This window comes from Podarcis cretensis (assembly GCF_951804945.1).
Source record: "Podarcis cretensis genome assembly, chromosome: 1".
NCBI lineage: Eukaryota > Metazoa > Chordata > Lepidosauria > Squamata > Lacertidae > Podarcis > Podarcis cretensis.
Window position 1 is genome coordinate 126,844,965 of NC_137170.1, and position 23,796 is coordinate 126,868,760.

Here is a 23,796-nt window from a genome sequence, read left to right on the forward strand (position 1 = left end):
TTACCACTTTTGGAGTTGGGTGACGGGTCTGACGCTTTACAGTTTTCTGAAATCCATCCATAAACTGACCTGTCGGAAACTGCTGGGTCCAGGTTTACTTGGGGGGGGGGCGGAATTTGGTGAATCATAGAATTGGAAGGGACCCCAAGGGTCATCTAGACCAACTCCCTGAAATGCAGGAATCTCAGCCAAAGCCAAGTGTAAATGTCTAAATGAACCTATGCACATACAAATTTGTGTGTAGGCTCTTCCCATGTGGCTGAGGACCCTAAGGAATGGAGGCAGAGTGTGTGGTCATGCTCTCCCCGCCCCCTGCCCATTTGGGCAAACATCTGAACACTGCTAAAACATCTGTCTCTCCAAGACCAGCTATCTTCAAGACCAAAGCTCCTAAAATTTCAATGGCGTAGTTTTCTTATTATGATTATTATTAATAATAAATGCATTGATGATGATGATGATACAGTGGTACCTTGCTTCTCAAAAACCTTGGTACTCAAACAACTCGGAACCCAAACACTGCAAACCCAGAAATAAGTGTTCCGGTTTGCGAACTTTTTTCAGAAGTCGAAAATGCTCCGTTTTGAGTGCCACACTTTCGTTTTGAGTGTTACGCTGGTGATTTGAGTGTTACACTTCCGTTTTGAGTGTTACACTGAGGTCTGTCTGTTTTTGCTTATTTATTTTGCATTTTTGTTTTTGCAGCTTTTTTGTTTTGTTTTTGTGACTGTGTGGAACCCAGTTCAGCTACTGATTGATTGATTGTGTGACTGCAGAACATTGCTTATTGCTTTCCTTTTATGGTCTCGTTAGATCATAAAATTCATGTTAAATTGCAGTTTTAGGGGTTGCTTTTAAAAGTCTGGAACGGATTAATCGTTTTGCATTACTTTCTATGGGAAAGCGTGCCTTGGTTTTGGAACGCTTTGGTTTCAGAACAGACTTGAGGAACGAATTAAGTTTGAGAACCAAGGTACCACTGTAATAGAATTGCACATCCCCTTCAATGTTTAACCACCCTAGTTACATGTGGAAAGTTAGGATCTCATCTAAGTGGGGAAGTCTTGGTTTTCAGGGCATTGGTCATATAGGAGACAAGGGTTGCCAACCAACCAGAAATAGAAATGGCCTGGTTGTGGTTTAGATTTGCTTCTAAGCCAGTAGCCAGAAATCAAGGAGCGAGATGGGAGAGGCCTCCCCATCAGCTTTTAAATTGTACACCTTAGGTGAACAGACTCCCTCTGCATTAAATACTACTAACTTCATCCATTTTTCCAGAGGGCTCCAAGCACTGGGCACAATTTTTTAAAAAATACAGTTGGCAATCCTGGCATAAGCAGCCTGGCATCTTTTAATGACTGTCTGTGTTTTTTCCTCTTTCTAAATGTACTTGCGAGGCCGCTCAGTAGTCTACAATGGAAGTGGCCATGTGTCAATGCTCAAAGACTGCAGATGTGTTTACGTTTACAAGCGCATTGTTTTCTCAGCTTTACTTTTCCTCACTGAGAAAAGGCCCCAACATCATTAAGCTACGGTCGGAATCTGGTAGAACCAATTTGCAAAACTGCGTCCCATTACATAAACAAACTGTAGCTCTCAATGCAATTCTAATCCTACAGAACCAATTAATTAAAAATATATCTATGTGTGGAATCGAGAGCAGAAGTGCATGCCATCTCCTAAAATTTTTTACAGGCCATTAAATACTCCAGACACAAAGAAGTTTCATTAAGAAAATACACATATACAATATGGTGAAATACTGAAGTTAGCAGTTCTCTCGCCAGATGCTCACTTTATGAACATTACTTTATAAACTTGGTCACCAAAGCAAGACTGACAGTAGTTTCACTATGAACATTGAGCAATAAGAGATCTTGCTGGTAACAGGAAATCTAAACAGTGTTCTAGTGAAAGAATTTTAACTATTTCTGATTCATAATCCTGACATACAAGAACAAGAACATTAGGACTTTCACAAAGAAGTGAGTACTGCAAAGTATTTTAGAGGAGGTCTTAGGATAGGAGTGCCAACTGAAATTTAATTTAGGTATCCACTAGGGTTGCCATATTGCCTAATTCACCAGGTTTTACCTTGATTCTGGGACACGGGTGGCGCTGTGGTATAAACCACGGAGCCTAGGGCTTGCCGATCATAAGGTCGGCGGTTCAAATCCCCGTAACGGGGTGAGCTCCTGTTGTTCGGTCCCAGCTCCTGCCCACCTAGCAGTTTGAAAGCACGTCAAAGTACAAGTAAATAAATAGGTACCACTCCGGCGGGAAGGTAAACGGCATTTCCGTGCGCTGCTCTGGTTCACCAGAAGCAGCTTGGTCATGCTGGCCACATGACCCGGAAGCTGTCTGCGGACAAACGTCGGCTCCCTTGGCCTATAAAGCAAGATGAGCGCCACAACCCTAGAGTCCGCAACTGGACCTAACGGTCAGGGGTACCTTTACCTATACCTTGATTCTAGCCATGCTACTAGGTGTATCCAATTCCCAATTTTCATTAAAAAGAGTAAAGAGATTCAAGTCCTTCAAGAACTCAAGAGGCAAACTGTGCAAGCATCACTATGTCCAATTCTTTCATGAGAAATGTGCCTACTAACATATTTAAGTGTTCTTAGCCAATGAGTGAAGTCACAGCTACAACTGACATTTGGGAGAGATGTGTTAAGCCATGGTAAAAACTATAGCAGCCATGGGGAACCCCTGGCCTGTTCCTCACCTACCCCACATCTGATGCCATAAGGGATTACCCAAACAGAATATTTTTGTCTGCCTTCTAAAAGACAGAAGTGACTTGTAAGTAAGAAGGTACTCAAACTGTGCCATACAGACTACTGGGATACCCATAAATTCCATTCAGGTGATCCACAAAAAGGTTGAAGAACACGAAGGAATATGTGTCCTTTGCTCTGTACTCAATTTATTTTATTTTATTTGCTGATACTGGAGACAGAGAGGCTGCTTTGACCCGAGCCAAATTACCAGAAGCAGCTTGCAAAGCTCTGGGGCCCATGATTTTCATTACACTACAGGGATGGAGACGTCTTAACTTTTCCCTAAAAATGTGCCAGTTTGGTGTGGCTCTTCTCAGCAGCCTGGGCCTCAAGACCAAATATTTTATTTTCACTAATGTGTTTGTTTTTTTAATTAGCATCACTCTGCTGCACTGTGCTACGCTGTGCTTGTTAAGAGTTCCATACAGATTAAGTATGTGCTTTGATTATGGAGGACAAAAATGTTTAAGGGGTATGATGAAACCCCCAACCATTTTCACGGAGTCTGGGAGTTCGGGGTGAAGTTTGCTGCAGGGCATATCTGGTGAATTCCACACAGCCAGGGAGAATGCAAAAGTATCTGCATCATCGCACTGTTAACATCCACATAGATCTGAGTGGCCCGAGGGAAGGCATAGCTGCACAGTGAATTCCACAACCCCCTACACACTAATCTGCAAAAAAATAAAAAAATAAAAATGCAACTTCCTTTTAGAAAAAGTTAGCAGAATTCTCCATGCCTTCTGGACACTTTCAAACCACCACCCAGTTCCACAGGGATTGATGTGAACATACACCACACAGAGAGAATTATGTATTCAAAATAGGTGGGAGTTCTATAAAAAGATAGCTATGCACACATTTTTAAACCATTCATCCAAGTTTTCTTCCCCATTTTTTAATATATGGTATATGATTTCTCCCTCCCGCCGCTCCCGCAAGGCTCCAGCTCAGATGCATGAATTATGTTGTTGTTTAGTCGTTTAGTTATGTCCGACTCTCTGTGACCCCATGGACCAGAGCACGCCAGGCACTTCTGTCTTCCACTGCCTCCCGCAGTTTGGTCAAACTCATGCTGGTAGCTTCGAGAACACTGTCCAGCCATCTCATCCTCTGTCGTCCCCTTCTACTTGTGCCCTCCATCTTTCCCAACATCAGGGTCTTTTCCAGGGAGTCTTCTCTTCTCATGAGTTGTGGCATGAATTATATCAGTGTACATAATACCGTTCAATAACAGTTCAGTACTGAAACCAGGAAAGCTAAGCAGCACATAATTATCAGGTTAAAGGACACTCAGTGTCAGTGGCGTAGCGTGGGTTGTCAGCACCCGGGGCAAGGCAAGTAATTTGCGCCCCCTAACCCATGGATTGTGGGACGCAGGTGGCGCTGTGGGTTAAAGCCTCAGCGCCTAGGACTTGCCGATCGAAAGGTCGGCGGTTCGAATCCCTGCGGCGGGGTGCGCTCCCGCTGCTCGGTCCCAGCGCCTGCCAACCTAGCAGTTCGAAAGCACCTCCAGGTGCAAGTAGATAAATAGGGACCGCTTACCAGCGGGAAGGTAAACGGCGTTTCCGTGTGCGGCTCTGGCTCGCCAGAGCAGCGATGTCACGCTGGCCACGTGACCCGGAAGTGTCTCCGGACAGCGCTGGCCCCTGGCCTCTTAAGTGAGATGGGCGCACAACCCCAGAGTCTGTCAAGACTGGCCCGTACGGGCAGGGGTACCTTTACCTTTACCTTTAACCCATGGATTTGCGCCCCCAGCCCTAACCCCCAGATGTTGCGCCCGGTGCGGCCGGCCCCCCCTGCACCCCCCACGCTACGCCACGGCTCAATGTCCTTTTGAGACCACTCTACCTTGCCTGAGTCTACTTTTCACTGGAACCCTGATTGCTTTAAAAAGTATCAATTCTTGGTAAGACTTAAAATTAGGCTGGAACTGTAATTAACAAGTTTCCAAGCACAATGCTGCAAGAGGAGCCACATATACTGTAACCACATGGCTGGCTATACTGCTACAGGAAACTTAGGAGGTTTCTCTCTTCTCCCCCCAAAACTGCCACCCCGAGGGGAGGGGGGCACAATAAACAACTATTTATTTTGCTTATATACACACACATTTAAATAGTGCCTCTAATATCTGTCATTAATGTAGAAGCCAAGTACAGGGTGGGGGCATCCACCATTTGGACCCAGAAATGTGGTTAATTTAGTAGCTAATAGGGCTTTTAAAATGTTAACAAAAAGAGACAGTGCCTTGCTTGTCCTCATAAGACACATTTCCCCTACCTTGCCACATATACCTTGCCACATACCTTGCCTAGGACCCTCGTACCTACGGGACCGCCTCTCCTGGTGTGCCCCACGGAGGACCTTAAGGTCCATAAATAGCAACACCCTAGAGGTCCCGGGGCCCTAAGGAAGTTAGATTAGCCTCACCAGAGCCAGGGCCTTCTCAACACTGGTTCCAGCCTGGTGGAACGCTCTGCCTCATGAGACCAGGGCCCTGCAGGATCTGATTTCTTTCCGCTGGGCCTGTAAGACCGAGTTGTTCCGCCTGGCCTTTGGCTTAGAATCAATTTGATTCCCTCCCCCTCTTCCTTGTTTTCTTTCTCCTCCTGTGATGAGGTGGCATTTTAATGTTTTAATGTTGTATTTTAATCTTGTTTTTTTAAGTTGTATTTTAATCAACTTGCTTTTATTATTGCTTGTTAGCCGCCCTGAGCCCGGTCTTGGTTAGGGAGGGCGGGGTATAAATAAATAAAAAATATTTATTTATTTATTTATTTATTTATTTATTATTATTAACCTGTTATGCATGCAACTCAAGCCATATGCAGACCCTCCAAGTGTCCCTATTTTCCAGGGACAGTCCCACATTTGCAGAAGCTGTCCCAGTTTCAGATTTGATCCTCGAATGTCCTAATCATAGAATTGTAGAGTTGGAAGAGACCATGAGGGTCATCTAGTCCAACCCCTGCAATGCAGGAATCTTTTCCCCAATGTGAGTCTTGAACCCACGACCCTGAGATGAAGAGTCTCATGCTCTACCAGCTGAGCTATCCTTAGGACGTTCCTATTTTTCGTCGAAGAAATGTTGGTGAGTATGGAGTTATGTGAACCCTGAGGCAAGGAGATAAGTATCTATAGAACCTGAAGGCAGCCCTGTATAGGGAATACCCTCACAACAGATGCCAGGGAGATAAGTAACTATACAGTGGTACCTCGGGTTAAGTACTTAATTCGTTCTGGAGGTCTGTTCTTAACCTGAAACTGTTCTTAACCTGAAGCAACACTTTAGCTAATGGGCCTCCCGCTGCTGCAATGCCGCCGCAGCATGATTTCTGTTCTCATCCTGAACCAAAGTTCTTAACCCGAGGTAATATTTCTGGGTAACCAGAAGCGTATGTAACCTGAGGTACCACTGTAAAACCTTTAGAAGACACCTGAAGGCAGCCTTGTAGGGGGAAGCTTTTAAATGTTTAGTGTTTTATAATGTTCTTATAGTGAGAGCTGGACCATAAAGAAGGCTGATCGCCGAAGAATTGATGCTTTTGAATTATGGTGCTGGAGGAGACTCTTGAGAGTCCCATGGACTGCAAGAAGATCAAACCTCTCCATTCTGAAGGAAATCAGCCCTGAGTGCTCACTGGAAGGACAGATCCTGAAGCTGAGGCTCCAATACTTTGGCCACCTCATGAGAAGAGAAGACTCCCTGGAAAAGACCCTGATGTTGGGAAAGAGGGAGGGCACAAGGAGAAGGGGACGACAGAGGATGAGATGGTGGGACAGGGTTCTCGAAGCTACCAGCATGAGTTTGACCAAACTGCGGGAGGCAGTGGAAGACAGGAGTGCCTGGCGTGCTCTGGTCCATGGGGTCACAGTGAGTCAGACACAACTAAACAACTAAACAACAGCAATGTTCTTATTATGTTGGAAGGTGCCCAGAGTGGCTGGGGCAACCCAGTCAGATGTGTGGGGGTATTAATAGTAATAATAATAATAATAATAATAATAATAATAATAGGATGTCCCTATTTTCATCAGATAAATGTTGGTGGGTATGCATATGTACTAATAAGCGGCACGTGAATACCAGATAAGAGGGAATCAACTTAAGTTGGAAGGAACTGTTATTTAAGATTTTGTTTTCCTGATGTCTGTTTTTAATTTGTTCTCCAGTGATACAGAACTGCACATCCCATGACCTCTTAGCCTGACATTTGCCTTCCTGCTTCCTCAGCACATTCTTCCCTCGCTGCTCAAAGTGAGATCGGGCAGAAGTGGGCCAGAACCACACAAAAGACACCAGCAAAAGTTTTTTCTTTGCCCTCTGGCAAAATCGCAGCAGTAGTTAAGTTGGTCTCAGAGGCGGCGCTTGAGACTTCCATGCAGAGCTTTGACATTGAATGCCAATACTTATCCGCTTGTAGACATGAGGATTTCATGGCCTCCTTGGCAAACACAGATTCCTGTTATCTCTTGGGGATTTTCCTAGTGATACATCTGCAGATGCTGTTGACACACTGGGGAGTGCCTAGAATGCAGAGATGGCCCAGGCTATTGCCATGATTATTCCTATACCAGGCATCCTCTCCTGTCGCACAGAACTAAACAATTTCAATGGTTTTCTGAGAAGGCAAAAGCAACAAAAGGAGTGGGGTGATGGATAAAGAACAAATCCCCCATTTCTTCCAAAAAGGACCAGACTGAGAATCTGAGTACAAGTAAATCTTAGAACAGAGTTGTTCCTCAGCTGCAACTCCCACCAACTCCCAGCTGAGGGAATTGGGAGCAGTTAGAAATTCAGAGGCATAAGCTACCGTATTTTTTGCTCTATAAGACTCACTTTTTCCCTCCTAAAAAGTAAGGGGAAATGTGTGCGCGTCTTATGGAGCGAATGCAGGCTGCACAGCTATGACAGAAGCCAGAACAGCAAGAGGGATCGCTGCTTTCACTGCACAGCGATCCCTCTTGCTGTTCTGGCTTCTGAGATTCAGAATATTTTTTTTTTCTTGTTTTCCTCCTCCAAAAACTAGGTGCGTCTTGTGGTCTGGGTGCGTCTTATAGAGCAAAAAATACGGTAATGGCCAAATGGCACCTTAAGCCTGGGCTACAGTAGCGACAATGGAAGGTCTAGACACCTTTTTTTTGCCATGGAATTTATCATCGTCGTCATCATTTCTATACAGCTTCATTTTTAAAGAAAAAACCCTCAAAACATCAAAACATCAAACACTTAATTTATATAGCTGCCCCCATAGCAGAAGTACTCTAGGAATTCAGTGTGGTGTGGTGGTAGAGTGTCGGACTAGGACCTGGGAGATCAGCATTCAAATCCCCACTCAGTCATGAAGCTCAAGTGATCTCAGGTCAGTCACAGCCTCTTAGCCTACCTCACAGGGTCGTTGTAGGGATTAACTGAGGAGGAGGGTGAACCATGTGCCCCTTGTTGAAAAAGCAGAGATATATATGCAAAGCCCTATTCTCAATCTGGAATTACATATACCCAATCTCAATTGCAAGGTTTCAGTTTGCAGAGAGATGAGAACATTTAATCACGGAACTTTCTTGATACAGAGCAAGGGCGAAAGCGAGGTGACAGGAAGTTTTTTATAAATAGAAGGCGCAACTAAAATTGTGACAGGAAGAAGGAAAAGAAGGGAGTGATGAAGGACAGAGGGCCCACATCCCTGGCCAAAGGAAGAAATGCACTTTGATCCAGTTAACATTACAAAACAAACTGAGTTAGGAATCTCCATTTGTAGCACAAATAATAAAACTGAAGATTGTGGTTGCAGCCCTCCTTCCCCAATTCTGCTGATGACATGCCTCCCAGGGCTAAGTCACGGTCTGGCTTCGCATTTGACCTCCAAAGTTGGGCTCATAGTTTGTCTCATTCCTGATAAGCCACGAGTTTCAACCAAGATTTGTTCTTGGCTCCCAGCACATGATTCGTGGAGATTCAGAGGTAGTGCTAAGCCAGACCACAGCTTAGCCAGAATTAGCATGGCAACAGCAGGAAGACCAGGGGAGGAACGTGGAGGCTTGACTTAACATTATATGCGACATGTCTACCATTTCAGCAAGCAGGTAGTCCTAACCCAGCTTGCCTTGCAAGGTTAACTTTTCAACTTTTCCATGTCCATCCATTCATTTGCAAATACTCCTCCAGCCACTTCCTCTCCCTCCCTGCCTCCCAGTCAGGTCTAGTTACTGAAGGCAGGAAGAGTAGGAGAGAGCACAAAACACAGGGCTCCTATTTTCAATGGCCACCAAGCATCTGCTGTGTCATCTAATTCTGGCCTAAGATATAACTAGAAAGCAATGTCATCTGTAAGACCAACTTCTACTACAATCAGTGAATAAAATATCCAAATTTCTTCCCTTGGAACAAAAAATTCTGCGATTAAACTTAGAGATAATCAAAGGCACGATGGATCAAACACATTCTGTGACTTGCAGGAAACAGCTGTCTATAAACTGCATTTCTTGAAGAAGAAGAAAAACCTGAAACTTTTTACATACTTACATGTGAGGTCTGAGTTCATAGAAGTTTCTGTTTCTGTATTCTTCCACTTTTTCTGGGGAATAAATAGGGAGCAATCTGTATGGATTTATCGATATCACCACACTACCGATGTAAGTCTGCCGAAAAGAAAGAATGCAGAGTGGAGTTTTAACAGCTGATGTGACAATTTAACTTACAAAACACTTTAAGGAATGCTTACCTCTCTCTACCTTATCATTTGCATTGGAACAATTATAATCTGAACTCCCCAAATACGAAGGAAATTTCAAAACTGGCCAAATTAAAAAACAACCACCCAGCTTTAATTCTAAAAAGTAAAGTGAAATACAGGATTAACTTGATGAATTCATCATGAAATATTATTTTGCCTTTAAGAACACAAAACCAGCAAGTCAGTAGAGGATAACACTCTTAATATCAGGGTCGTAGGTTGGAGTCATATGCTGGGTGAAATAATCATGCATTGCAGGGGGTATGGTCCCTGTGAAGAATGTTTTTGGATTTGTTTAGGCCTGTGCATACTTTACAAAGTGAGAAGCATTATGCTATAACCTACCCTAAAGGCTCTGTTGCTCCATTTAAAAGGATGTAAATCCCCAAGGGGGGTGGGGAGCCCTTCATATTTAGTAATATTGAAGAGCGCTTTGGCAAAACGTCACGTTCGTATTTTACAAATGCTCAAAAAGCAGGATGACTTCATCTCTCATTATTGAATGGCAAGAGGAAAATACAGCTGGAAGTGAAGACAGATGAACTGTGATTTGATACCATATCATCAGCAAAGGTCTCAAGAAACTGAGGGGGGAAATTCTCAAACAACTACCGCACAAAAGCATTGCATATTTGAACTCAAATTCTTTGGCGGGGGGGGGGGTGGAATCTTCTTCAGGCAACATAAGGGGAAATTAGGCAAGATACAAAAGGTTGTCGTCTGAGGAGAACTGGGGGTGCTATTTTTCTTTTTTTGTAAGCTGTTCTGATATTCTGAGAGTGAGGAACCAGCTGTTCACCAGTGTGCTCCAAATCCAGTATACCACATCCTAAAATAACCCATTTTATTCAAGAGGTCAAAGAACGACGCCTAGTCAGGGGCACATCCATGTTCTCTTGTTGAAGCTGAAGTACGTCAAGAAGTCACTGCTTTGGGTTCGGTACGACTCAGAAAGAACTCTTTGCACTAATTTAGTCACCTACAGATTCACTCCAAAGTTAACTGTGTTACAGTCCCAGCAACGGGAAGAGGTGGGGGGTGCGGAACGCCAGGGAAAGAGAATTTTCCCACACAAAACCCTCCTTCCCACCAGGACTCCAGTATAAACAAGTCCAGATATAAATGACTTAATTCCTTGAGCATGGAATGAGTGCAATTGCATTCCAGCGATGAAAACAGAACTCCTATGGGTAGGGGGAAGAAAATGCCACAGCATCGAAGGGATTAGAATATCTACGGCTTGCTGCAAGTTCTTATATTGCTACTATTTTGGAACTGCAGCCCCAAAGGACTGGTCTCGTGATCAAAGCACAGGAAGACATTGATCTGAATTCCTCTCTCTCTGCTTTGCCACAGAAGTTTGTGTAAGCCTGGACCACAATTTGGCTTATCTGGGCATTAATAGTTGACACACACACACACACACACACACACACACACACACACACACACTTCGCTAAGACTGATGGATGGAATCTGGCTGTTGCCATGTTACACAAGTTCTAACATGTGTTAGCCACCACTAAAACCATTGCAAAGCCATGGATCTGCTCGTTATTTGAGCCGCTGAGATCCAAAACAAACACAAGCCAGCAGGTAGACAGATCCAGCTCCCACTCATCCCATCACTGTGTGACATAATACAATAATGAACTGGGCCCACAAGGGCTTGTAAGGCACTGACCCAAAGAGGCGAAAAGAGATTATCCTGAAATAGAATGTTATTCTGCTCTGGAGGCAATAAGTGCCAGTGGACACTCTTGGTTGCTCTCAGTCTAAAGGCACCTTGAACTGGCAAGAGGTGAAAAAAAAGAAACAGGAAAATAGCAAGAAATTGTATTATGGTAGCTACTCTGGCCCAGAAGTAAAATCAGAAGTGGCCTTTTTGGAGGTTTGCAGTATGAATACTACATGGATCTTCCTTGTGAGAGCACACAAAGTGTTATTCCAAAATCAGAACAGCATATACATGCATGCTCAGTAAAAACTCTGGAACAGAGTCCCTTAGCAACCAATCATTTCAGAGTTTCTAGAAATGCCGCCTCCCCTATTCATTAATACTAGTTCTTTCTTACCAGACGCTCTCATCTCAAAAAGTTCACACATTCTAAAATATGGAAAAATGCCCTGGATCATGCTCAAACAATTTCTGCAACGAAAGCCCATTAAAACCTCTGATAGAAAAAGCCATTCACCGTAGCACACAGAGTGGTGTGGTGCAGCTGGGCGATTGTTGACCCTGGATTCAATGGCCTCATCAGGCCATGCTTATTACTTCAATTGTGAAGAACACAATGGATGTTTCTCCCCATCCTTCCACCACTGCATGCTTTACAACTGCTGCTACTATCCAGATATGTTGAAGCAAAACATGTACCCAAAGCAGTGTCCATGCACATTCTCATATTTTGTGTCTGGATTTTCACTTTTTGAAATATGGTGATCCTACATAAATCAGGAGTGGACCTTGAGTATATTGCACCCTGTGCAAAGGTCAAAATTTGACACACACAAACACCCCAACCATTGCACCACCTTTGCAAAGCTGGATAAGGGAGGCTGCTGGTCTTTGAGGAGGAAGTGTGACACTCCGGCAAGATCCTAGAGCCCTCCATCCTCATTCACCAAGCTGAAGGCGGTTGGAGGATGGGTGGCGGCTAACAGATTGAGGTTGAATCCTGACAAGACAGAAGTACTGTTTTGGGGGGACAGGCGAGTGTGGAGGACTCCCTGGTCCTGAATGAGGTAACTGTGCCCCTGAAGGAGCAGGTGCGCAGCCTGGGAGTCATTTTGGACAGATAGCTGTCCATGGAGGCACAGGGAAAATCTGTGTCCAGGGAAGCTGTCTACCAGCTCCATCTGGCATGCAGGCTGAGACCCTACCTGCCTGCGGACTGTCTCGCCAGAGTGGTGCAAACTCTAGTTATCTCCCGCTTGGACTACTGCAATGCGCTCTATGTGGGGCTACCTTTGAAGGTGACCTGGAAACTACTACTAATCCAGAATGTGGCAGCTAGACTGGTGACTGGGAGCGGCCGCCGAGACCATATAACACCGGTCCTGAAAGACCCGAATTGGCTCCCAGCACGTTTCCGAGCACAATTCAAAGTGTTGGTGCTGACCTTTAAAACCCTAAACAGCCTTGGCCCAGTATACCTGAAGGCGCATCTCCACCCACATCATTCTGCCCAGACACTGAGGTCCAGTGCCGAAGGCCTTCTGGCAGTTCCCTCACTGCGAGAAGCAAAGTTACAGGGAACCAGGCAGAGGACTTTCTCGGTAGTGGCACCCGCCCTGTGGAATGCCCTCCCATCAGATGTCAAGGAAATAAAGAACTATCTGACTTTTAGAAGACACCTGAAGTTTGTAATGTTCAATGTTTTATTCTGTTTTTAATCTGTTGGGAGCTGCCCAGAGTGGTTGGGGAAACTCAGCCGGATAGGCGGGGTATAAATAATAAATTATTATTATTATTATAAATTATTATATTATTATTGCGGGAAGAAGGCAGGAGGACTCTATGACCCTGTCAGAGCCCTCACACCTCCTTCCCAAAGCCCAGCACTTACTAGGCTTTGGGAAGGAGGCAAGAAGGCACCCTATTGGCTGCTGCGCTGTGTGTGGAGGAATCGACCATGCTGCCCTAAATTCACCTCTGCTTAAATCCTAGCACCATTATGACTACAGAAATAAAGGAGAACTTGCTTCTGCTGTCCTGGTGTTAAAACCAGGAAATAAGAACCATTTTGTGGTGGAAAACAATAATAAAACAGTAAAATAAAAGTAATAAAATGAGGATCTACAACCTGGCAGGCCACCACCAATTATAAAATGATTTCAAGGCATATTGGAAGAAAGCATATTGTGTAGACCAGCGGCAGCCCAGTTTGCTGGTGCTGGGCCAGGTACAGACCTGAGGCATGTTTGTCGCTGTCTCCACCTCCTGCTGCTCTCTACATAGTCATTAGGGGACCCCTGGGTTGCAGACCCCTAGATTTTGGCCTAGCTGCACCACAGACTATTCATTATCATGACTTTCATTATCCTAAGATAAGATAGCTCCAAACCTCATGAAGAAAGCAAGATTGCTGAAGCAGGGGCAACACAAGACACTAACCAGATTCCCCTGGGAACAGATTGGCAAGCCCACTTTAACCAATCTTTGAAACCAGGGTGCAAGAAAAGAAATGTGATTAGCGGTGACCCAAATGTCATGCTGCCACAGCATGCTTTAAAATGACATTTGCACAGCCCTGTGGTTATTGCCCACAGTCAAAGCAGAAGCACTTTTATTGCATCCAATAAATGATTTGTGTGCTGGCTTTTATGTATGTGCCAGAACCTGGGCATTAGCTTGCAAAGAATTGGAAACACTAATATTAAACCAAAGAGATGGGGAAAGAATATAAGCCCATATAAACTTTGCTGATAAGGCCTCAGTTGGCTTCAGTCTAAATTAAAGGAGTCTCACATTCACCAACACCTCAGGCAAAACAAGTCCCGAAATGTTCCGCCACATGAAATAATCGAAGGGGAGTTGGCTCCTGGTCAAGAGCCAATTTTGTTCTAAGCACATCCTTCAGGTCTGTAATTCGGGGCCGCAACTGGACACCCAAGTCCTGCAAAGCGGCCCTGAAAAAAACCATACGAACAAAAACGTAACTAATTTCAGAACCTGGTTCTATAAGTATTGAGGAGCATTTCCTTCCTTTGCTCAAAGAGCACATAGTCTTTATAAAGTCTTCACTGTCCCGCAACGTCCCTTCCAGTGTTCTTTAATATACATGTGTGCCCTGGTACCTATGTTTAGAGGCTAAATGACCTGCTCAGCAGAGCTTGTAAGCCTTGCTAGGAAAAAAAAGAAGAGTATTTTTAAAAATGCTATAGCTTCCCCACCCTGGAATATTTGTAACCTGGTTATGTAATTAACGCTCCAAAAAAGACACCGAAATGACAAACCTTCCATTTATACTTCTTGCTTTGAACTATAACGGATTTAACCATAGGTTCTAACCCACACCTAGCTATCACCTCAGGGGCAAATTATACATTATATGCAAATGTGGGTAACAAAGCCCTGACTTGAACAAAATTATAAACAGTCTCAGGATGCTGCAATTTGGAGCAGAGAGGCAGCTGAAGGAGTGAATACTGTTTCCCCTTCTTACAAGGCTCCAGGATCTGGGAAGGATAAGCTAGAGGCATTTTGAAGGGGAAAATCTCTTCATGGGTTCAGTGTTCAAAATTCCCCATTCTATTCCCCAACTGGTACAGGTCCAGTTGTGCATATGTGGAGATTTCTGGGCAGCCAGGTTGGCAACCACAGTCTAATAACCTCCGACTTAGTCCACAGTTAATGCCATTTCCATCATGCATGTTTTTCCTTCTCACACACTGGGACAAGTGAATTGTCATAAGAGAGAGAGCTACAGTCAAGCAATGTAATTAAGATCATAGAATCGAAAAACTGTAGCGCTAGAAGGGGTTCCCAAGAGTTATCTAGTTTAACCAACTGGTGAACAGATGTTCCATTGGGGTGACTATAACCCAGATTTAAGGAGCCATTTGGTGCCTAGCTTATATATCTGAGTTTCTAAAATTGCGCCTCCAACCACATCGTTCAGCCCGGACACTGAGATCCAGCTCTGAGGGCCTTCTGGCGGTTCCCTCACTGCAAGAAGTGAAGTTACAGGGAACCAGGCAGAGGGCCTTCTCGGTAGTGGCGCCCGCCCTGTGGAATACCTTCCCATCTGACTTTTAGAAGACATCTGAAGGCAGCCCTGTTTAGAGAAGTTTTTAATGTTTGATGTTTGATTGTGTTTTTAATATTCTGTTGGGAGCCACCCAGACTGGCTGGGGAAACCCAGTCAGGTGGGTGGGCTATAAATAAATTATTATTATTATTATTATTATTATTATTATTATTATTAAAAAATACAGACAGACATTCAATATGGTCAAAAGCTTTTCCGGCATCCATAAAAAGAAAGGTTCCTGGTTCTTTTTATTTGTTTTTATTACACTGTGTCACTCTTCTGTCTTTTACAAAGTCTGGTTGTTCTCTTTCAATTATTCTATTTAAACGGTTAGCTAGTACTTTGGGTCCATAACTTTACATCGTAATTGAACAATGACAAAGAACTATACAATGAAGTTTTAAGAGGTTTTCTTTAAGAACAACTACTATTTTGGCATTCTCCCAGGTTCTTGGCATGTTTTTAGACATTTTTATTGAATTAATCATAGACGTTAGTATGTCAAAGCTGCACTGTCAGGAATTTTTGTTTAAAAATAAAATAAAGTTATGGTACAAGTCCTTCCATTCCTGAAAGTCCTTTTAGAGCAGCTTTTACTTCTTCCATTTCAACTGGTGCATTCAATTTCCTTACATCCTCTTCTTTTAGTTTAGACAATTTTAAAGAGTTTAAGAATTTATTAACCTCAGTCGATGAAGGACTCTCCATTTTATATTATGTTCTATTAACTTTCTCAAATTCCATAACAATCTGTTTGGGTGTTACAGCCCATTCTTGTCCGATGGGGGGGGGGTGTGTTATAAGGCTATTTATTTATCTCTTGCTTCTTCAACATATGGGGCAGAAGTTTATCAGCTTTGTTCTGTTTCTCAAATATCTTTTTACTTGTTCGGGTTTTTTTCGTTTTTGTTTTTAATCTCAATGGTCTTGCCACATATTTGCCTTTTTTCAGTTCTTGTTTTCAAGCCAGGAGTAATTGTTTACAGATTTCTGAAGCACAAGTTTCTAAATTTTCTCTCTCAAGTTCTCTTATTTGTTGTTCTAATAAATATATTCCTTGTTTCCTTTTCTTTCTTATATAAGCTGTCTTCTTTATCAGCTCTCCCTATATTACTACTTTACAGGTATCCCATATTGGAATCATAGAATGGTAGAGTTGCTACAGGGACGTGGGTGGCGCTGTGGGTTAAACCGCAGAGCCTAGGACTTGCCGATCAGAAGGTCGGCAGTTCGAATCCCTGTGATGGGGTGAGCTCCCGTTGCTCTGTCCCAGCTCCTGCCAACCTAGCAGTTCGAAAGCACGTCAAAGTGCAAGTAGATAAATAGGTACCGCTCCGGCGGGAAGGTAAATGGCATTTCCGTGTGCTGCTCTGGTTCGCCAGAAGTGGCTTAGTCATGCTGGCCACATGACTCAGAAGCTGTACGCCGGCTCCCTCGGCCAATAAAGCGAGATGAGTGCCGCAACCCCAGAGTCGTCCACGACTGGACCTAATGGTCAGGGGTCCCTTTACCTTTACTTGTAAGGGACTACAAGGCTCATCTCATCCACACACACCCTGCAATAGAGGAATCTTTTGCCTAACGTGGGGCTCAAACCCTTGACCCTCAGATTAAGAGAATCATGTTCTACCCACTGAGCTATCCCACATTTTGGTTTTGCTTATTGCTTTCCTGTTGGCTTTTATGTGTTTGCAAAATCGCATGGCATTTCTTCTCCAAATGAAAAGCAGTACAGTGGTACCTCAGGTTAAGTACTTAATTTGTTCCGGAGGCCCGTACTTAACCTGAAACTGTGCTTAACCTAAAGCACCACTTTAGCTAATGAGGCCTCCTGCTGCTGCCGCGCTGCCAGAGCACAATTTCTGTTCTCACCCTGAAGCAAAGTTCTTAACCCGAGGTACTATTTCTGGGTTAGCGGAGTCTGCAACCTGAAGCGTATGTAACCTGAAGTGTATGTAACCCGAGGTACCACTATATAGAAATGCTTTTAATAATAACTGCTGTCATTTACAACAGCCACAAGCACAGAAGTCAGATACTGAAATTAAACTGTAATATATCAAAAGGCCTTTTAATAAGTCTGGTAGCACTAAGAGTTGAGGACAATCAAGAGTATTTGCAACACTAAGGCAGTCCAATCAACCAACTAGTTGATTCGTAGCATCTGATGCCCTCCAGATGCTATTGCACTAAGTGGGGGATGTGGGCAATGAATGAAGTCCACTTACATAGCAGGACTTTTTCCTTTCTCTTTCCCCTGTGCCTCCCTAAGCATGTTCTGGGGTTTTCCAAAGCCTCCAGAGCAGATTTAGGGCGCCCAAGAGGAGAAGAGTGGTGGGAATCCTGTTGTGGACCTTATTCTGCGCATGCAACAACTTTGCTGAATCTCGCCCTATATTCCATGTTCCCCAGCTAGGATGTCCAATTGTCAGGAATGATGCAAGTTGCAGTGCAAGATCTGGTTAACCACCAATTCCACACCCCTGATCTAGACACTACAGCTTGCAGATCTGTTAATGGGCTGAAAATCAGACACAGCCATAGCACATTTCATTGCACCTTCTAAAAGAGAGCTGTTTTACACACCTATTCATCTCTCCCCTAGTTAGTTGAAGGCAGCATGCCAGTTCTTGGATCCAAGTCAAAGGCGAGGCAGCGACTGAGAGGGTGGGGTGGAAGAAAAGAGATGGCACTCTTCCCTGCTCTTAAAGAACTCGCTGCACTGGATCAATAGACCTGAAAGAAAATTTACTTGGCCATTGAAGACTGACAAGGAGAGGCAGGAGGGGGAGTGCCCACCCCTCTTTTATTCCAGGAAATCATAAATACAAAAATGCATTAACTCTATTCCTCGGGCCAAAAAGGGAGAGAATGTAATTCTGCATTGCATCATTATTGATTCTATCGGGAGGAGTAGATACTTTCATTAACACAGGAATCATGGCCAATTGAACGGCCAAGCGGTTTCAAGGGCAGAATACAGAATCTAAACTGGCAAAGGTAGACAGGTATATGTGATTTATGCAACCCAGCACTTACGGGATAGACAGCCTACCTTTCGTGTAAAGAAAATTAAGAACAATTTTGCCTGTGACTCATTCTACGGTTACCACTCAAGGTAGTTTACCTTGAGACTCACAGCTGCTCTCCGTTTCTACCTTGGTGCCAGTAGCAACTATTCTCTTTCCTGTGCGCTTCCTGCCCCCAGCACATGCTGAATCCCTGGTGCGGACAGAACTTCTTGATCTTCCCCAAGTTTTTTTATTTAAAAAATGAATCATGAAGACTCTAAATGAGAGGTGCTGGTTCAAAGATCTCAAATCTGAGGCTCAGGTATCTCAAGGGCTGTCACATGGAAGATGGAGCAAGATGTTTTCTCCTGTTCTGGAAGGTAGGACTTGAACCAATGACCGAGAAAGGAAAGTCCGACTCAACATCACGAAAAACTTTCTGACAGTAAAAGCTGTTTGAGAGTGGAACAGTCTCCCAGGGAGGTTGTGGACTCTCCTTACTTGGAGGTTTCTGAGCATGTTGGATGGCCATCTGTCATGGATGCTTTAGCCGAGTTCCCTGCTTTGCAGATTACTGAACTAGATAGCCCTCAAACTCTACAATTCTGCAGAAGATATTCTACTGCTGGGATGGCTCAGTCAGTAGAACATGAGGTTCTTAACCTCAGGGTCGTCTGAACCCCATGTTGGGCAAGAAGGGGGTTGGCCAAATGACCCTTGCAGTACTTTCCAACTCTACTGTGTGTGTGTGTGTGTGTGTGTGTGTGTGTGTGTGAAGGTTTGGTGGGAAGGGTGTGCGTGAGACGTGAGGTATGGAGCAAATGAAATGCAGAAAAGCAGTCATCATTTCTCATTACCCAGTAATGTTGGTAGGTCACCTATCGCATAAAATGTGTGAAAAATTCTTTGTCTTGCAATTACGATAGCCTTGAAATTCCTGGTGTATTTCAGCAGTCTCCCTTTGAAGTTCCTTCGCTTTAAAAGAGTACATTTTCGGCATCTCGCATGACAACCCTTTCCCCCTAAATTGCATTTTAAAGCCCTGGGGAGACTGAAAAGCAGCCTGATTGTGGGTGAGGGAGAGGGGAAGAAGAGTGGCTAGCATATACCTTTGAATATACACTTGATTTCTCTGTAGCTTTTCTCACTGCCTTATATTCACTAAAGAACCGTGCTCCTTATCCACAGCCCCACATGCACAAAGTGTTTTAGAAAAGAGAAAACTTGCACCTTGAGGAAGGCAACAGTTCGTGTATGTACTTGAATGCTGCCTCACTAGAACACAACCACCACGGATCCTTCTGCGCATTTAACTATGTATCAGGTTCAAAATTCTTGCGAATCCAACAGCAGTCTTTGCCTTCCTTGATCCGTCAGGCCAAGCAAAGTTTCAGATTTCAGGATGTGAGGTTTCAGGGCTGAGGTTTGCTTTACAATTAAGTAGAGCACATTTAACAAGAGGTACAACATGCTCCAGAGGGCAGGGAAATGGGTTCAGTAAGGAGGGAAAGCAGCGAGGGCAGCAAAATTTACATAGCGATAGAACGACTGGGAGCACAAACGACATTCTTAGCATTACTTGGAAAATAAAAAAAGCAACAGAGCAACACCGGTAGCAAGAACATGACCTGGTGCCTCAGTGAAAAAGCGACCTTCTTTACACAGACAATCAAAGGCAAATCTAAGAAGAAAGTGTTTACTTCAATCTCATAGAATCATAGAATCATAGAGCTGGAAGAGACCACAAGGGCCATTGAGTCCAACCCCCTGCCAAGCAGGAAACACCTCATTGGTCCTACCAATTGTTTTAAGTGAAAATAATCAGATATGTTGGCTGCCCCCATCATTTCTCTTTTTGGGCCAAGATATGATGACTAGGATTTTCATACTTGCTTGAAAGTATTTTTTAATCTGACACCGGACCAAACAGCTCTGTTTTAAGTTAATAGGCATTACCACCCGGAAGGCAAATGTCTCTAAGTAAATTGCACCAAAGCAAACACTGCAACTAATTTCGCCGCGGTAGCAGGTCATCATTTCCTCCCTCGTATGTTTGACAACCACCTGGCTATCCAGAAGGAACAGAGTCAAAAATAAAGAGTAGAAACTAACAGGCAAAACCAGGCATCTCACCTTCGTACCTGAAAGTTGTTCAAGGCAGTAGGTTTGACAGCCAAATCCACCTAAAGGGCCATTTGGGAGGATGGGCGGGGATATAAATAATAATAAATTTCACATGCTGCAAGTGTCAATCAGTCTGGAGCTTCAGCCAATCCCAGTCCTCTGAGATGTATTTACCACATTCAATTGCAGCATCTTTAGCTATGCACCTTGAGAGGTAAAGGGACCCCTGACCATTAGGTCCAGTCGCGGATGACTCTGGGGTTGCGGCGCTCATCTTGCTTTATTGGCCGAGGGAGCCGGCGTACAGCTTCCGGGTCATGTGGCAAGCATGACTAAGCTGCTTCTGGTGAACCAGAGCAGCGCACGGAAATGCTGTTTACCTTCCCACCGGAGCGGTACCTATTTATCTACTTGCACTTCATGCTTTCAAACTGCTAGGTTGGCAGGAGCAGGGACCAAGCAACGGGAGCTCACCCCATAGCGGGGATTCAAACTGCCAACCCAAAATGGTGTGAGGTGACACTAAAACTAAGTTCTACATCTGAACGTCGAGGGTGGCAATAGTTAACCAAAGTCTATAGCTTTTGTGAACTTTTAAAGAAAGAAAAAACAATTGATCCCATTTTATCTCTAACAGACAAATGCAGGGCTATATTACAGACACACACACACTTTGCTTTTCTTAAACTTCGCAAGCAATTTTTTTAAAAAAACTGATCTCAAAACAAAATTTAAAAATTCCTTCCAGTAGCACCTTAGAGACCAACTAAGTTTGTTACTGGTGTGAGCTTTCATGTATCTGAATGCATACGAAAGCTCATACCAATAACAAACTTAGTTGGTCTCTAAGGTGCTACTAGAAGGAATTTTTTTATTTTGTTTCGACTATGGCAGACCAACACGGCTACCTATGTATATCTAAAACCCTCATCTGGCTAGCTTTCAGTACAGACACTGAGAATCCTAAGACAATAGCAGAAAAGTAACAGAAGTCTGGACCCTTACGCAGTGCTTGCTAGGTTTTTAAAAAATAAATTTAAGTGAAGCAGGCTCTCACATGCCCTTGATATGAAGAGACAATCCCCATGAGGCTTTCTGTAGCCTGGAGCATGTGAAATCCTGCTTTTCTTTTTCTTTTCTTTAAACAACCTTGTTTATAAGCAGGTCCCTGTCAGCCCTTAAGAACGACACTGTAACAGCAAAATGAAAATTAGCTAACAGTCCTAAATAAATCTCTTTTAAGCAATAAAACAGAGGGTGAGAGAGAAAGGAGAAGAGGCATGGTAGAAATGGCAGGTAAACAAGTGTAATTCTGCATCCAGGGCAGCTGTCCACCAGTTGCATCTGGTACACCTGCCTGCGCACTGTCTTGATAGATTGGTACATGCCCTGGTTATCTCCCGCTTTGACTACTGCAATGCGGTCTACATGAGGCTACCTTAGAAGGTGACTAAGAAACGACAACTAATCCAGAATGCAGCAGTTGGCTGGTGACTGGGAATGGCCGCCAGGACCATATAACACTGGTCTTGAAAGACATACTGTACATTGGCTCTCAGTTTGTTTCAGAGCACAATTCAAAGTGTTGGTGCTGACCTTGAAAGCCCTAAATACCCTTTATACCTGAGGCAGAGTCTCCACTCCCATCGTTCAGCCTGGACCCTGAGATCCAGCACTGAGGGCCTTCTAGCAGTTCCCTCACAGCAAAATGTGAAGCTACAGGGAACCAAGAAGAGGACCTTCTCAGTAGTGGCACCCTCCTATCAGATGTCAAGCGGATGAGTAATTACATATCCTTTAGAAGACCTCTGAAGACAGCCCTGTATAGGGAGGCTTTTTAATGTTTAATGTTTTGTTATGTTTTTATATATGTTGGAAGCCACCCAGAGTGTCTGGGGCAACCCAGGCGGATGGGTGGGCTACAAATAATAAATTAATAATCTGCTCAGAGGAGGGAAATCTCATGTGCATAAATCAAGAATCTTGTCAACAGAGGAGTCCACCAAGCAAACTCCAGAATGAGTTCAAAAGGAAAGGAAAAGCAAGGTGTATTATTATGCAATTCACTTTCAGGAATCAAGGGCACCTGTTGACCCCTAGGCAAGTTTCCCAGTTACGAAATACATGCATTTGCTTTTAAAAGTGGCCTTGACCATACTTTTTGTTACCTTTCCATCCCCAAGATAGCCCTGCCTTGAAAGTTGCCTCTCCTCCTCCAACTCTACCATCCTGAGCCACTCCAGGGTTTCATGCTGTCAAACAACTCCACTCCTTCTCCTCTGTTGCCCCATATACCTTAAACTCCCTCCCAGCACCACTTCTCTCCCCCCAACCTGCTTAATAAAGTCTTAATGCAATGATGGTTTTATGTTGTTATGAAACATTCCAGAAGACACAACAACAAAATTCAGTCCCCAGCATTTATTTGTTTTTTATTTTTAATAAAACAGGCAAGTGAAAATATTGCAATTCATCACCTTGAAATGACATCGCTTCAGGATTACCATGTTATCAGCTGAATGGGTTTACTTGTCCACAGTTATGCATACAACGGTTCAAAACATTTATCAGTTTTTTAAAAAATACCGTAAGCATTTTAAATCCATGTAGAACACATAGTGGATAGCTGACATCTAAAACCTAAGATCTGGAGATGCTCCTAAAACATATATGACTGGGCCTGTGTGGAGAAACACCATTGTTTCATGTTCACCGAGTGGGTATTTGCAGCCTTATGTATTTGATTGGTCAGCTCAGAGTGTCAACTATCAGGCAAGTGGCTAATTTTGGGTGACAAATTGTGCAACAGATTTCTAGTGTGATGGTTCTAGGGGTTGCTCGTGCGTAAACCGGCGCCACACCTGGCTGGGTTGCCTGAGTGAACCTTTTCTGTCCGGACAGCCACTCGCCCGTGGCTGTCTCAATCGCTGGCAGAATCCGTCAGTGGGCGTTTCTTGAACTTCTTACAGCAAAGAAGCTCTTTGACGCCTAGTCTCCGCCTACTCTCCCTGCGCGGAAGCCTTCTGCGCAAGGAGGGTGTGGGCAACGGCGGACCCGTGCTCTCCCCGCCGGTCCCCGGCGAGGAGTCATGGGACCGCCTCGCCGATTCCCCCATCTGCCCCCCTTCTCCACTGGTGCTACGCTGATTTCCTTCCCCAGAAGATGGGCTGCTTCTCCTCATCCCAGGACGCTCTCCGGAATCCCTCTGGAGCCCTCTCTCTCCCTCTGGCTCCGATGGCAGTTCCCTGACAACTAGTAAGGCAGAGCTCATGGGGATCAAAACATGTTTGGTGTTTAGTTATTGTTTGTCACATTGGTTTGATGCATAGGTATCAATGAGAACCATACCACTGCATTCCATTAATGTTATTCACATCTTCATTGC

At 44.1% G+C, this 23,796-nt stretch overlaps 1 protein-coding gene across 5 annotated transcripts in view; it reads right to left on the bottom strand.

Annotated features, from left to right (window-relative positions):
• The window catches only part of MYO1B (myosin IB), a 162,522-nt gene that overhangs the window by 89,468 nt on the left and 49,258 nt on the right, over positions 1–23,796 (bottom strand). For all 5 annotated transcript variants that reach the window (XM_079976602.1, XM_079976601.1, XM_079976604.1 and 2 more), the window contains one exon: positions 9,310–9,425. In XM_079976602.1, the coding sequence (XP_079832728.1) occupies positions 9,310–9,425 (116 nt within the window). The remainder of the gene's footprint in view (positions 1–9,309; positions 9,426–23,796) is intronic.